Source organism: Narcine bancroftii, chromosome 9, assembly GCF_036971445.1.
Source record: "Narcine bancroftii isolate sNarBan1 chromosome 9, sNarBan1.hap1, whole genome shotgun sequence".
In the NCBI taxonomy this organism is placed as follows: Eukaryota; Metazoa; Chordata; class Chondrichthyes; order Torpediniformes; family Narcinidae; genus Narcine; species Narcine bancroftii.
This window is the reverse complement of record NC_091477.1, coordinates 108952699-108969700: the sequence shown is the minus strand read 5'-3', so window position 1 is coordinate 108969700 and position 17002 is coordinate 108952699. Positions and strand designations below refer to the sequence as shown.

The following is a 17002-nucleotide window of genomic DNA, read 5'->3' as shown; positions in this document are numbered from 1 at the left end:
GACCAGAGATTTTTAATCCATTAAAAAAAGCACAGCCCAAATTAAATTCTCCATTGGAGAATCCATTTGCATTGGATTCAAAACTATCCTTCCTGCCCTCAAGGTTTGGCTGTATGGTACCTGATGCATGTCATCACATATGTCTGCCTGGGATTTTGAAATATCTGCAACGGTGCTCTTAAAAAAATGCAATTCAAAGCTGTGCAAAGTATGGCACAGAGGAGCAACACACAAAATGCTGGGGGAACTCAGCAGGAAGCATCCACGGAAGGCAATGGGCAGTCAACATTTCGGGCCACAACATCACAATACATCAGGAATAGCAAGAAAGAAATAGAAAAATAGCAAGAAAAGCTCCCTGAAACTTGTCTTTCATTCACACTATACCATCACAGCTGCATCCGTCCATATTGAGCCGGTACCCTGCTCGACAGCTGCACTCATAGCCTCCAGGATTGTTATTACAGTCTTGTGCGCAACAAGCTACATCAGTTTCACACTCATTGGAATCTGTGACAAAAGAGAAAAGCAGATTCGTAACCATAGAACTCGGTTGAACAGAGTTGGCTATCAAAATCAAACAGCAAGTCTTGTATAGGCTTGCTCTACCTTGAAACATGATGGTCAAACAATGTTAGGGCCAATTAGTCCGATGCCTGTTTGCCACAGAAGAGGGCTTGGGAATCATAGAGAGACACAGTACAGAGACCCGACCTTCAGCCCATCAAGGCCATGCTGACCATCAACCACCCATTTACATTAATCCTACATTAATCTTTTGTATTCTTCCCATTTTCTCACCAACTGCACCTCATTGCCCCATCCTCTCCCCAAGGCACTACCAGTCACCGACACATGAGAGCAATTTACAGTGGTCAATCAACCTATGTCTTTGTAATGTCGTAGGAAATTGGAACACCTGAAAGCAACTTATATGGTTACAAGGAAGAACATGCAAATCCAGATACCTGACTCACAATTGAAGTCAGGTCTCTGGCAGTACAAGGCTCACCCAGCTGAATTATCACCATACCACAAAACTCACTATCATAAGGTAAATTACTCGCTGTACCCGAAAATATCAGAGTAGAGAGTGGGTGTTTGGCTAATTCATTATCCTCCCTAAAATAAAAACTTTTTCCTTCAGTTTGAAGACCGGATCAAGGATCACAGAGACAAAACAATGTTTAGAAATAGAGAGTGGAAGCCATTGTTCAAATAGAGACATTTAAACAGAATGACACAAGTAAGATTCCCCCTCAAATGTCATGACACCCTTCCTCCTAAAATTCAGAACTTGGTTGTTTTCTCTGGGCCTCACAACTAACCTTGAAGATTAACTGGTCAAAGTAATATCCAAATATACTGCTATAATGTAAGGTTCTACCATATACTGTATACTCATGTAAAAGTAAAATTTTTGAGTCAATTTTTTAATGTTAAATTTATGGGGTTGACTATTACATAGATTCTACTTTTCAGGGGCTGAAATTCACATGAATTCATTTACAAGGAATGATGGTGCGATATACCCTGTACTGATTCAGTAATAGGGTAATATAATATTAATGAATTTCGGCTGAGTTGTGTTCCTTCCCATGACCATTTACATCTGCAAATAGCAAGTAGACGAGCTGTTGTGTTCAGGCTTTGATAGTGTTACGGTAGTTATGGTATTAAGTACCCATTCAGGGATACAGTAAATATATGATGTAAATTCATATGGTCTACCTTATATAAGAAATGGCAGAATGATATTCTTTGTAATAATCACACAAATTACAGTGCTTGGTAGATAATGAACCTAAGAAGTCTTTAACCTAACATTTGAATGAATCATACATCAAAACAAATAATAACACAGAAAAAAACATTTCCTTATTGTAACATTTATGTACAGGCTCACATCTGTTATCTGTGAAGAACTAAGGTCGACTTTTACATGAAATACTATATATGGAAAATTCCAGATCTTTTGGTTAAAAGTAGGGGGTCGACTTTTACATGAGAATACAAGGTCATTTTCTTTCGTATAAAGCTAAGATTCAGATTCAATGTCATGTTACATATTCACTTTTACGTATCACACAATCCTAACAAACCCACAGACAGACCACTGTGCTCTTGTGGAGCTTCAGTCATGTTGTATTGCGTGAATGAAAATTTATTCAGATTAAAAAATATATCATATGGGTCCAAAGGCAATTAATGAATGTTGAGGTACCAAGACACGTGTGTCCATCAGAGTCCAGGACGTATCCCTGATTACAAGAGCAGGCAGGCCCTCTGCTTGTATGTTCACAGAGGTGAGAACAATTACCGTTATTTCTCTCACAACTGTTCACAATCTCCATTTCAATACCTGATGGGAGAAAGACAAATATACATTGTTGAAAGTGTTCTACAAACCATACATCTAATGTTGAATTCTATGACAATTAATACTGTCATAATTTTACTGATCCCCAAAAGCCCGCGAAAAATGCCCATTCAGTTTCTTGAGGAAGAAGAACCCCTCCCTTTAGCACCATCTTTTTTTTTGGTAACTCCTGTCCAGGCATATTCTCCCCCTTAAACCAGAGTCTCCACCCTGTTACCACCTTTCCCCAGATTTCTTTTCCTTCCTTTACTGAGCTCTCCGTGAACCTTTCTATGCACTTACCTTTAAACAATAAGTACAAGACTTTAGCAAAAGCAAAAGTACAACTTTTACTGAGTTCCATTATATATATTTTCACAATCTTTCCCTCAGCAACCTTAATCTTCTTTACAGACTTTACAGAAAGTCCTCCACCTCGTTCTTAGTCTTGAAAAATCATCAGTTCCCTTCTGCTACTTTGACCCTCAAAGTTGTAGGATATATTATTGAGTATTTTGAGTTTTTAGCATTTAGTTGTCTTTTCACAACATCAAATTCTTTTCTTTGTTTCATCATGGTCAGGTTCAAATCTTTAAAAAAAAGACCTTTTCATGATCAATCTCGGGCAGGCCATTATTCTGCTTCGAGTGATCATATGTTGCTCCCAGAATTGTCTCCTGTTCTCGGTAGCTTAAAAATCTCACCAGAACTGGCCTTAGTCTCTGATCACCAGCTCTTCTGGGTCCAAGTGCTCGGTGAGCTCTCCCTATATGTAGTTTTCCACCAAATTTATCTTCTCCCAGCACTTGTGGGATCCATTTTGGAAAAATGTTCACCGGGTCTCTTTGCTTGATTCCTTCCTTCAGTCCAATGATTTGTACATTATTCCGTCGACTAAAGTTGGTCAATTTTGTCAAGCCATCCTTGCTTTTCTGACTCCCATTTGTTAAGCTTGCTTGCCCAAAGCCTCAAGTTTTTCCTGCGTTATCATCAGTTTCATCTCTGCTCAACCCATTCTCTCCATCAGGTGTTCAACAATCTCTTTTATTTCTGTCATTTTCTCTGTCATATCTCTCATCACCCTCTCAACACCAGAGAATCGGTTGCTCAAGTTCTCCATTTTTTTTCCAGGATGATACTTAATTCTTGACCAGACTCCCCAGTTTTACCTGGTTCTGCCAGTCCCATTGCGATTTTTGTAACATTCCCTTTCGGACTTTCACCTGGGTGAATAGGAGATTTTTCAGTTTTTATTTTCAGCTGCTTTGGCTTATTTTATTAGGTTTATCCAATTTTGATGAAGAAAATCTTTACTTTACAAGTTTTGACTGTCTATTTAGTTCCCTGTGATAGTACAATATGTATATATTGTAGTGTAGGATGATTGTGATTGGCTGAGAGTGGCAGGTCTAAAAGGATTGCTCCGAGCCAGACCAGATTATTCTGGACTGGTCGACCAACATGTGATACGCTCCAGTCTTCTAGCTAATAAAAGCGTTGGGTTGGATCAACAAGCTTTTGATTCTTTCGACGTGCTCTAAAATTTTATTAACTAGAAAGTTTTAAAGGGATGGAGCGTATGCTACAGCTGGAACGCCTCGACATCGACCCACAGTCGGCTACAGCCTCGAATGACTTTAAGCACTGGGTGAGGTGCTTCGAAACATACTTACAACTCTCTGACCCTGCTGTGGTAGTAGCCACCGACTACTAATATTGATGACTATGGTGTCCCCGAGAGTCTACCAGAGCACTTCCATCGCAGCCATGAAGGTGCTGAAAAGGGGCTCTACGAGCGACTGGTGAACAGGGTCTATGCTCGGTACAAACTAGCGACAAAGAGGCAACAGCCCGGTGAGTCCTGTAGAGCTTATATTCAAGCATTAAGTGCACTGGGCAGAGACTGCGCCTGCCCAGACAGAACTGCTGTGGAGACCACAGATGATCTCATTCGGGATGCCTACGTGGCCAGGGTCCGATCAAATGAGGTGAGGCACCGCCTGGTAGAACACAGGGGAGAAAACTTAGAGGACGTGTTCCGGATCGCAGAGACGATGGATGATGCGGTCTTAAGTATGGACGTATACTCTCAGGGCTGGACACCACGCTCTGATGTGAGTAGGATGCCCTCCCTCAACCCTACTACCCCCACGGCACACCAATGGCCTGTCGGCTGCCGCTACGCTGCCCGATGAGACCCCGAAGTGTTTTTTCTGCAGGAGGGACAAGGAAAGCACGTCCCAGTGCCCGGCAAGAAAAGCAATGTGCCATTAGTGCCTTAAAAATGGCCATCAAGCACAGTGCCTTGTGTGAAGCCCAACCGTCACCATCTCATTCAAACATTTCTTCCTCAGAGCTCTCATCCAATTAGTAGGCTCCACCGCGCGGCAACGCCTGATATCACAGGGCAGACACCGAACGCGGAAGGTACAACCCACCCTCACTGCAATGATGTTGGCCTGGTTCACCCTCCCTCATGAAGCACATCATCAAAGCCACCTGCCCCTTTGAGCGTCTCAGCGTGGACTTCAAGGGGCCCCTACTGTTGGCCAACCATATTACCTACATCGTTACGGTCATTGACGAGTACTCCCGCTTCCCATTCGCTGTGCCCTGCTCGGACATGACCGCCTCCTCAGTCATAGAGGCCCTGCACAGCTTCTTCGCCATCTTTGGGTCCCCAGTTACATCCACAGTGACAGGGAGTCCTCGTTTATCAGCACGGAGCTGCGTCAGTACCTTCTGGAGCATGGTATTGCTTCAAGCAGGACCACCAGCTATAACCCATGTGGTAATGGGCAGGTCGAAAGAGAGAATGCCACCGTCTGGAAAGTGGTTACGCTTACCCTCCGATACAAAGGTCTCCTCACCTCTCACTGGCAGGACGTGCTCACTAGCACCCTACACTCCATCTGCTCCCTCCTATGCACCGCGACCAATGCCACCCCCCATGAATGGATGTTCTCTTTCCCGAGGATATCCGAATTGGGAATAACCATACCTGCGTGGCTCACGGTTCCCGGGCCGGTCCTCCTGCGACGCCACGTCTGGTACTCAAAGAACGACCCCTTGCTTGACCGAGTGACTCTGCTCCATGAGAACCCGCATTATGCCTACATTGAGTACCTGGACGGGCGGGAGGACACAGTCTCTAGGGACCTAGCCCAAGCCGGATCTGGCCCAGCAGTGCTTCCAACCCAACTTCCCCCAAATCCTTCTCCCCCAGGTCATGTGCTTGAACAGAAGGACCAGCACCACCCAACCAGTTCAGGCCGGACTGTCGACAACGCCGTTGGGGATTTGAGCGAAGCAGTGGCCGCACCTGACGAGCCTGCCGGCAACACGACAGCAGCAACCCAATCCTGGCAGCACGGCGGTCATGCCGGATGGTCAGGCCCTCTGACCAGTACAGCCCCTAACCTCCCACTGGTCCCTTTCTTTCTTTTTCTTTTTTTTTTTACAGCCGTCCATCCACCCCGGGGTCAGTTCTCAAAGAAGGGGTGAATGTGATAGTACAGATTCTATCACCGATGTGTATATGTATATATTGTAGTGTAGGATGATTGTGATTGGACGAGAGTGTAGCCACGCCTACTGGCAGGTCTTAAAGGGTTACTCCTAGCCAGACCAGATCATTCTGGACTGGTCGACCTACATGTGATATGCTCCAGTTTTCTAGTTAATAAAAGCCTTGGTTTGGATCAACAACCCTTTGATTCTTTCTTCACGGAGAGCTCAACCAAAACTCATCTGTCTAGGACTTACGCATGGCCACGCCGCTTATTCAAAATTTTTTGGACCCAGAAATGACATCAGTTGGGCTCCGAACATTTTTTTTGGATAACTGAGGATTTCAGAAAAATCAGAAATCTTCATTTATCCAAAAAATTTCAAAGTTGAAATGACGTCATTTCACCTCCAAAAAATTTTGGATAAATGAGGATACCTAAAACAATCAGAAATCCTCAGTTATCCAAAACTTTTTCAGAGCCCAATTGATGGCGCAGGTTGAAAAAGTTTTGGAATTTTGGAAAAACCTCCGAGTAGATTTTTGAGTTTTTGGGGTTGGATTTATCTTATTTTGTTCAGGTTATTTTCTGGTGAGAATTAAAGATTATTTCATGCTTTAAAAGCCTTCCCTTGTTGTTTGTTGTTGATTAAACACTGTTACAAGTGATTTGCTGTTGCTACTGGGCTGTTTTTAAATAATGACCAGTTTTCCGAAAATATAGTTTATCCATTTCGGATAATTGGAGCTTTACTATACTTATTTGATTGAAAGATGTTTTGGGATGTTCAAAAAAGGATATAAAATGTGCTGAATCAATCTAAGGTCCTTCTAATCTTTCTGATACATCTTCTGGTCCAGAAACCTGATTTTGATAATTTTCAGAATGAAATATAATGAAGCCATCAATTGTTCCAGAATCCCACCACTTATCTAATGATCTCAACGTTTCTAGTGGATTATCCCTGCCCAGCTTGAAAGCAGTACTTACGATAACACTGCTTCCCATCAGCACCCAGTTCAAATCCAGGGTTACAGATACAGCTAAATGATCCCAGGATATTGATGCACTGATGAGCACACATTGCAATCCCCGTGGTGCACTCATTAATATCTGCAAAGGAAAGGTCAGCTATTAATACAGAAAATAGTAGAGCACTGATGATTCAGAAGAAGGGCTCTTTATTCCACAGGTAGATCATCAAACAAAATACACCACCAATCATAAATAGTCCCTCAGGTTGTTGAAGATTCTTTCGTTCCATCCCATGTGTTGCAGTTTCAATTTTAGACAGATTTAACAAATATGGAGTTATGAACTCAGAGCTCTCTGTTGATGACATACGACACAGTTTTATCCATCAATACTGGAGATAAATGTTTATTTGTGAGATAAAGGTGAAGGGCACTAAAAATAATTAATATCGGTCTTACTCCCAGGACAGGAAGAATGATTGACAAAGTGATGTGATGCAGGATGTAACTTGATCATTTTCTGGAGTGTATTCTTTGGAAAGCAAACAGGACATTAAACATTTATGGCATAAATCAACTTCAAATATCAACGAAGGAGCTTCCTGTAGGTTATCACTTTACTGGAACATAAAAACCTACATAATTTACTAAGAAACAAATCCCTTATTGAGATGTTAAACTCTACCTTTGTCTGTTAAGTGCAAGATGAAGAGCAGCCAAACCACTAATCAGCAAATTCTAACAACAAGTGCTGCAATATTAGATTTTAAATGATGCTCGGATCTGTCCAATTTTGGAATTTGTTTGTTTGGCTTTCAGAGCTTTCTAAAACTAACCATGAAGAAGATATTTTAAAATAAATTAATTGTCACAACATCATCTGTAATGAAATTGGAAAACTTCTTTGGAAATTTTGCCAGTGGTAATGTTAACAGACATGAATGCTGGTGCAAGATTGAGACTGTAATTTCTTTGTACACTATCACAATGAGAGGAAACTGCAACTGTTAGCATTCAATAAATTCTGTTAAAGTTAGGTAGATTTTTACATAAAAAAAGGAATTAAGGGATATGGGGGAAAAGGCAGGTAGGTGGAGTTGAGTCAATGATCAGATCAGCCATGATCTTATTGAATGGTGCAGCAGGCTCTATGTGCGGGATGGCCGACTCCTGCTCCTGTTTCTTATGTACATGTTTATTACTGCAGTTGTAAAGTTAATTACAAATCACATAATGAAAGAAGCTACTGAATAACATGGCACAGAATCTAAAACTATAACGATTAAATACGGAATTTGTCCAAATGAAGATCAATTTAATTATCCCACTATTTGTTCCCCCTCTGTGATCTTATTTATTTCCATACCATCACAGTTCTTCCCATTCACCGACAGCAGATATCCAGGATTGCATTCACACTGCGCAATTCCAGCTTCACTGCGACATATGTGGCCACAGCCACCATTTCTCTCGTGGCATGGGTCTTTTACTAGAGGTGGTCAAAAAAAAGGTATACTCTGTAACCAGGTTACTTACTTAGCCCACTGGAGTCTTACTCAACATTTAGGAAGCCAGGACACAGAAAAAGCCATGTCTGCAGACACCAGAATATGCTGGCATCACAGTACTGCTATTTCATTCTAAGTACAGACTGCTAATATCTTTGTTATATCAAATGGGGAATAGTTTTCCCCTTTGTACTTTCAGGGCTGAATGAATCTCTCCCCTAACACATTGCATCCTTTGGTCATCCAGTTACTTATTTTAAATGCGTGCTCTCAGTACACAGTCAACACTAAGTGATGATGTTTATCCTGACATAAACATCTCAGTGCAACACTGTTACAGCACCAGTTCAAACCTGGCACTGTCTGTAAGGAGTTTGTACGTGCTCCCTGTGTCTGCGTGGGTTTCCTCTAGGTGCTCCATTTACCTGCCATCCTTTCGAATGGTGGTTCGTCAATTGGGTGCAATGGTGCAGCACAGGCTCATGTGCAGAAAGGGCCTGTTAAAATTTAAACATGTAAATGGGTCTTCCTCACTGATGTGCTCTGTGTGGAGCTGACACTTCCACAATGCTAAAAGGCAGGAAATTTACAGATATTGAATCAGCAATCACATAGGATAGGGAAACTATACCTTTATTTGGTAATGTGATGGACTTCAAGGAGAATACAAGGCAACAAGCTGTGTTAATAAGTCACAGCTCCATAAGTTTACAGCATTAACCCATGGTTAGAATACAAACTATCGTTATTGCTGGAAACGCCAGGCCATATAGTACTGCCAGATCTAAGCCATCTCAAGGATTACTGACAAGCACAGTTCATGGCTGTGGTTACATGCCGTCAGACCAGGTTTGTGAGGAAGAAAAATGGGGCTAGACTTTTTCTCAAAAGTATGCAAGTAAACAAGTTAATTTTTTCACGATTACATGGACATTTTATTCATCCTTTATGTTCTTAACCATAATTAGCAAAACCTACAGCTTTTGCGCTGCTCTATCATATTGGTAAGAGAAAGGCGCGTTCAGCTTCCATTTCTCACAATGTTCAGCCAAACTGCTAAGGACTGTTACCTTAATGAGAGTGTGGGATTTGGCATGTGGAGATGGAAATGAAAACAGAGGAGCAGGATTGGAAGCCAAATTCCAACCTGACAATGTTCAGTTTTACATAAAACATCAAGTATACACACTCCTCTGATGAGGTAGGATTTCCTTAAACCGATACAAATCAGTGAGTTTAATGACCAAAGCTTTGGGGGAGGGAGGTTCACAATCATAACCGGTGGAGTTGATACAAACTCAGTGAAATATGGCACTACATACTGAAGATCTTCAGTGTATTTTGATCAGGAATTATTTTCTGAATCAGCCCAGAAAAGGTGTTGCTTTGTCTCAGGCAAGGGCCGATATTATCAATGGCAAATGCCTCAACCATCATCAGGAAAGTGGAGTTTCTACAGCTTGCTGGAGATCCCTTCTTCATTAAATGTGTGACTAACAACTATCTCTGTTAACACTGTCTTCAAAACCATTGCGTCTGTCATGGGTTCTGGAATAAACATTACATTGACATTTTCAAGCATTCAAAACAGTGTGCACACTGTCCCCACTCCTGCCAGAATTACAACCACCCCACCTTCACCTATTGTAGTCCATGTGTTAACTCTCTTCACTTACATTCACAGTGTTTCCCATCCGCTGTCAACTGGTAGCTCCAACGGCAACTGCACTGGTAATGGTTTTCACTGATCTGCAAACACTCGTGCTCACAACCGCCATTGTGCATGGAACAGGAGTTGACAACTAATTGGTTTCAAAATAGAAAATAGAAATTAAAACATTTCCTTTGGTAAAACTTCACAAGACCCAAGATTTCTCTAGCTCCCAGACTATAGGTTAATGGAGAATAATTACATTGCATTTGTGACATAATCATGACTGCACATTACGCTTGAGCCATTTAAAACTGCCCAGGCAATCTCCAATTACAGGTTCGCCCAGTGGGGGAAATCAGTATTGTGAAGTTTCATTTGCTGGGACCTGCTGCCTTTTTCCTCCAAAGACTGCATCCAGAAAGGCAGAAGGAACAAAAACTAATTTTGGTTCCTTAAGTGTACATCCTGCAAACAAACAGGCAAATAAGCCACAAGTAACATCCTACCTTGATGAAGGCTCAAGCCCGAAACGTTGGTTATTTATCTTTATCTAAAGTACACTGTTTGACCTGCTGAGTTTATCCTGCATTGTGTCTTTAGGTGAATAAGTAAAGATGGTCAGAAATCTCCATTCCTGCCTCAGTTAAACAGGTGTATCAACTAGGACTCAACTCCACTCAATGTACTGTGGATCTTATTTTCCCCATGTAAATAGGGACAGATGATGCTGTAAAAGCTTGGAAAATTAGTTTTCCTTATTCCCATCTCAAAACAACTCTGAACACAAAAATAAACACACCAACAACTACAAAATAAAAATAAGGAAGTTGACGGGGTCAAAATGCGGAACAACTGCTTGCAACAAGATTAGAAATGGGGTCAAAAAACCCATACAAATCCTTCTGATGGTCAGTGGAGATATAGTGACTGTAATTGTGGACTCAAATGTGCCCATTTCGTTACAGGCAGCAGTGATCCCACTAATCACAGGGCCTTTTAACCTTTAGGTTGATCTGAAAGTTGGTCATCTTCCTGAAGACTTGAAAATCACTCAAAGCAGTCATGCTAAGGTGCAATTAAGCAGAAAGAGTATCAAATAACAACAGTTTAACTTTAATGTTGGTCTCGCCTTTAATAAATCTATGACCTTTTAGCTTCAAAGTGCTGCCTTCTTAATGAGGTGGAAAATCCAGGATTTTTCCCCTCCTCGACCCACTGCCTGAGGTAAGGATCCTTATTCATCCTGCTCCCTAATTCCTTTTAAAAGAAAGGCTTGGTATTTTTGTCCAGCAAGCACCATCCCCAGCCTCCTGTGTGAGAGAATGCCTGGTCAGTATTGCATTTTACACCTGTCAGTCAAATTAACACCCATCCATCAACATCTATGATTGGGATCAAAGAATTAGGGACTCAGTAAGAAAAGCACAAAGGCATGAAAAGCCAAACCACGACTGCTCAGTTATGGTTTTTGCCTTCACCCTTGGAGGACTAAACTCGTCTTCTCTATGGGCTCTGCATGGATTGCTCAGTACAGCAGCACCGAGGTGACTGGATTTCATGAGGGCAAACAATATGACTTGGGTTTCTCAGTGGTTTCCCAGTAAAACAAATGGGTTACTTTGTACTTTATACAGCCCATTACCACTTGGCTGAATGGTGCAACAACAACAACCTTGCACTCAATGTCACTAAAGCTAAGGAGCTGATTGTTGACTTCAGGAAAGGAAAGCCAGAGGTTTACAATCCAGTGATCATTTTGGGATCAGAGGTGAGGGTCAGCAAATTTACATTCTTGGGAGTCACTATCTCAGAGGATCTTTCCTGGACCCAACACACCAAAGACATCGTGAAGAAAGTGCTTCAGCACCTCCACTTTCTCAGGAGTTTGCAGAGGTTTGGTATGACACCATAAACCCTGGCAAATTTCTACAGAGGTGTGGTGGATAGTGTGCTGATCGGCTACATCACATTCTGGTATGGGAACATCAATAACTGAGCGTAAAGCCCTCCAAAAGGTTGTGGACACAGCCCAGGACAACACAGGCAAAACCCTTCCCACTAGTGTGTACATCTACAGGGAACGCTGTATTTGGAGAGCAGCAGCAGTTATCAAAGACCCACACTTACCAGCACATGCTCTGTTCTCGCTGCTGCCATCAGGAAAGAGGTCTAGGTGCCACAAGACTCACACCACCAGGTTCAGGAACAGCTGCTTCCCCTCCACCATCTGACTCCTCAACAACAAACTCCATCAGGGACTCACTTAAGGACTCTTACTTGTGCACTTTATTGATTTTCTTTTTGTTCTCTCTGTATTGCACAGTTTACATTTCTTTGTTTGTTTACATGTGTACAGTTTATATATTGCACTACCAATAAGTGATAATTCTGCTCACCCACAGGAAAAAGGAACCTCAAGGTTGTATGTGTTGTCATGTATGTACTCTGACAATAAATCTAAAATCCGAAAACCCCAGCCTCTTGCATTTAATTTTCTCGACCTCAAATTTCTGCACAGAATTCAGGTTATAAGAAAGGTTTGCGTAAGTATTGAGATAAAAGAACAAATTTAGCAAAGCCAGGGGTGTAATGGCCGCGAGTTATACTCTTCACAGAGCCACTTTGCTGATTGGATTTGCTACCATTACAAATGGGGTAGATGTCAGTATTGGCAAAATGTACTGAAACTTCAATATATTTCTGACCCCAATGCCTTGCAAAAGAAACACCACCATGGCCAAATGGCAGATAACAAAGCTTCCAAGGCACTAAAAGAGAGATTACTAAACGTAGGTCGGTGGAGAAGGTAACTTCCATCTATAATGTTCACCAACAGCACAGCCTTGAGGTAATTGATTAAATGTCATTGAACATTATTGGGTGTTGAGTAGAGAAAACAAGGTTTTAAGGAACAGTAGTCTGAAAAATCGAATGAATTTGCAGCTATTTTTTTAATTCATAGATTATTAAATCGTGCCGGCACTTGGGCCGGCACTTCCAACTGGGATTATCTCAGTGTGAGTGCAGTTTCCCTGCCATCGTTATCTGCACACAAAATTCCTGCTCATTAACTCACTTCTGACAGAAATTGGTTCAAATAGTCAGAACCAACAATCTTTAATGGTCACGAATGGTAAAACAAAGAGCAAGCCATTCTACAATTAGGGACTATGCAAGAGTTTGAAGGCCCCCAGTGGGGTGGCACGTTATTTTTCAATACAAATAAGCACCAATCACACCAGCACGTGGATAGTATACTGACTGGTTATATCACAGCCTGGTTTGGTCATTCCAATGTCCAGGAAAGCAGAAGGTTGCACAGGGTGGCCAACATAGCTAGATACACCATCCATTGAAGACATCTATTGAGGTTCTTCTTCAAGAAGGAAGCCAACATCATAAAGGACCCCCATCACCCTGGTCGTCACCTCTTCTCACTGCTACCTTCAGGTAGAAGAAAATAAAAAGGGTAGAAATGCTGCAGCCGCTGCTGTTCCGGATCTAGGAGAGCTTGGAGAGGAGGCACAATGCTCCTACTGTCCTGTCAATAAGCTAATGGCCTTCTATAGGTTTTAAACATCCTGTACTCAAGCTGGCGTGTTTTTAATTTAAAACGCCTCCCAGCCCATGGAGGTCTGTACCCAAGATGGTGGCTTCGATGACTGGCATGGCTCTGGATTGAGAGAACACTAGCCTCCCCCCACCCCGTCAAGGAGGAGAAGATTGAGGGAGGACCCTACAGGGTGAGAGCCACAGCAGTGGACTGTGAAGGGGTCCGGGATAGAAGGCTCATAGGAACCCAACATGGGGACTTGAATTTTGTGATGGTGCTGATGGAGAGTAGTAATTAGCAATAAGAAAAATTTGTCTCTAGTGGGTGATAAGCATTCAGTAGACCATTCAGCCCATCGAGTCCACTTCGCCATTCCATCATGAGCTGATCCATTCTCCCACTCAGCCCCACTCTCCGACCTTCTCCCCATAACCTATTCAGATACATATCAATCTCTGCCTTAAGTACAACCAAAAAAAGTTCACCCCTTTTTGGCCAAAGACATTCATCTGCATCTCTGTTTTAAATGGACACCTTTCAACCCTGAAGTTGTGCCCGCTTGTCCTCGACTCCCCTAACATGGGATACAACTTTTCCACATCTATTCCGTCCAGGCCATTTCAACATTTAAAATGCTTCAATGAGGTCCCAGCTCATTCTTCTGAACTCCAAGGATTGCAGTCTAAGAGCTGTCAAATGATGCTCATTTGCTAAACCCTTCATTCCCAGAACAAGTCTTCTGAATCTTCTCCATATCCTTTTCAATGGCACCACATCCTTTCTTATATAAGGAGCCCAAAACTGTTCTCCGTACTCCAAGTAGTCATCACCAGTGCCCTATAAAGCTTAGTATCACATCCTTACTCTTATATCCTATTCCTCTAGAAATGAATGCCAACATTGCATTAGCTTTCTTCCCCACTGACACAACCTAGAGGTTAATTTTTAAAGTTTCCTGCACAAGGACACCCAAGTTCCTCTGTACCTCAATATTTTTAATTTTCTCCCCATCCCTTTTATTCCTTCTACCAAAGTGCATTACCATACACTTTCCAACATTATATTTCATTTGTCACTGCCCTGCTTATTCCCTTAATGTATCTGTCCCTCTGCAGCCTCTCCATTTCCTCATCACAACCTCCCCCCTACCTATCTTTGCATTATCTGCAAGCTTCACCACAAAGCCATTTATTCCTCAATAGAAATCATTAATAGACAATGTGAAAAGAAGTGTCCTTAGCACTGAACCCTGCAGAACATTCCTGGTAACCACTAGACAGCCTTTTTCCAGTCATTCCTTTATTCTCATTCTCGGCTTCCTGCCAGTGAACCAATGCTCTACCAATGCTCATACCTTTCTTGTAATTCGATGGGCTCTCATCTTGCTAAGCAGCCTCTTAGTGGCATCAAATGAAGGATTACCACGTTCGCCTTATTTCTTTTATTCCCTCTTGCCTTAATTTATGTGCCTTGTCTGTATATGGTCTGGTAAAGCCCTGCAAAAGGTAGTGACCATAGGCAAAACCCTCCCCACCATGGAGAACATCTACAGGGAATACTGCTGTCAGAGAGCAGCAGCAATCATCAAAGATCGTCACCATCCATCACACGTTCTGTTCTCGCTGCTGCCATCAGGAAAAAGGAACAGGTACCACAAAACTCACACCACCAGGTTGAGGAACAGCTTCTACCCTTCCATCATTAGACTCCTCAACAATAAATTCAATCAGAGACTCATTTAAGGACAACTAGTTGGTGTTTTTTTTTCCTCTATGTATTGCACAGTTTGTTTATATTTCTTGATTTGATTACATGTGTACTGTGTGTACAGATTCTTTTTCCACTACAAACAAGTGATAATTCTGCCTCACCCCCAGGAAAAAGAATCTCAGGGTTGTATGTGATAATGTGCATGTATTCTGCCAATAAATCTGAAATCTCTAAGCCAGTGGTTCTCAACTCTTTTTTCCACCACTTACATACCATCTTAAGTAATCCCTTACTAACCACAGAACGCCTATGGTCTAGGTGCTCTGTAGTTAGTAAGGTATTACTTAAGGTGGCATGTGAGCAGAAAAAAAAGTTTGAGAACCATTGGCATTCTATAAGTGTTTTAAGCACGAAAGCTTTCAACCTTCCTGCCAACAGCCTTTTTCCAGTCATTCCTTTTCCCTCTTGAAGTGCACCAGATATGAAGACATTTTCCTCTTCTCTTCATTTTTTCCAGAGAGAATAAAGTTTTTACATGCTCCCCATTTCTTCTCTCAACATTATACAGGAGCACTAACCAAAAGAAAGCCAATCCTCTGCTGTTGCAGCTTGGAGCAATCCAATTCCTAAGCATAAACAGGGAGTGACAGCAAGGGAAGGTTCGCTTTGCCAGTCAAACTTACTGATGCACGTACGCCCATCCGCATGGATCTTATAGCCAGGCTCACATTCGCAGTAAAAGGATCCTTTGATGTTGACACAACGCTGTTGACAGCCGCCGTTAACCACCGAACATTCATCAACATCTGCAAAGAGAACAAAATCAGAGACAGACATGAAGTTATTTAATGATCTTTAGAGGGAAAAATGCAGTGTACTAAATGTACACTTTTATATTCACTCACAATCAATAACTTCCGCTGGTATTCTGTGCTTCACATTTGTCCACAAGTATCACTGACGAAGATTGTTACTGATAGAGCTCACATTAACCATACATTCCTCATGACATAGGAGGGAGACCATTCCACCCAATGAGACTATGCCAGGCCAAGCGTGTGCAGTCACAGGGATAGCCTGCAAACTCCATTGAGACAATTAGAGTGTGTTGTTGGAGGACCATGGTGCAAGAGATTGTGATCCTGGCCCCTTGACATGTCCAACCCTCAGAGTGCCTTTGGGACCAACTATGATATCTTTACAAACCACAGAGAGTTAAATATTTGGTACTGTCGGTTTAATAATGCAATTAATGTCCTTGAGGGATAGAGAATTTGGTGACGATTTCTCCAAATTCTGCATCTGGCTGCAGTGACAGCAATCAAAATGTGATCTGAAACAGGAATATGACGGATTCATTCACTCAGAGCCCTGAAGCTGGTCGTACTCCTGAAATCTGCTCACTAGTCTGCACAGCTCCTAGATTCTTTGAAAAATTACAACATGGATTTAAAATGGATACCAGCGACTGCGCATACTGCAAACTGAACGAGAGCCTGATGTATTAACAGTTGTTATGGCAACAGGATGGTCAGGTTACAGGGCAGCTCTTGAGCTCACTGCAGATATGATCTTTCATTCTTCTGTCCTTCTTCAACTGCCACGTCGAAACAGAATTGCTGCTGTGCCGGGATTAGAACTCATTTTCCCCTGCTCTCTTCACAAAGGGAAAAGCTGCAGAGGGAAGCCCAAGGCACTGGATCACAGCTACCTTGGGGTGCACATGGACAATAAA

The 17002-nt window shown here is 42.2% G+C and overlaps 1 protein-coding gene across 5 annotated transcripts in view; it reads right to left on the bottom strand.

Annotated features, from left to right (window-relative positions):
• LOC138742615 (multiple epidermal growth factor-like domains protein 6) overlaps positions 1-17002 on the bottom strand; it is a 221777-nt gene that overhangs the window by 75761 nt on the left and 129014 nt on the right. For 3 of the 5 annotated variants that reach the window (XM_069897268.1, XM_069897267.1, XM_069897270.1), the window contains exons 6-11: positions 15951-16073; positions 10027-10152; positions 8209-8331; positions 6859-6981; positions 2225-2362; positions 388-510 (exon numbers count right to left, since the gene is read on the bottom strand). In XM_069897268.1, coding sequence (XP_069753369.1) covers positions 388-510; positions 2225-2362; positions 6859-6981; positions 8209-8331; positions 10027-10152; positions 15951-16073 — 756 coding nt within the window. Of the gene's footprint in view, positions 1-387; positions 511-2224; positions 2363-6858; positions 6982-8208; positions 8332-10026; positions 10238-15950; positions 16074-17002 lie in introns of those variants that run through there. The other 2 variants (XM_069897269.1, XM_069897272.1) reach the window with 2 other exon arrangements.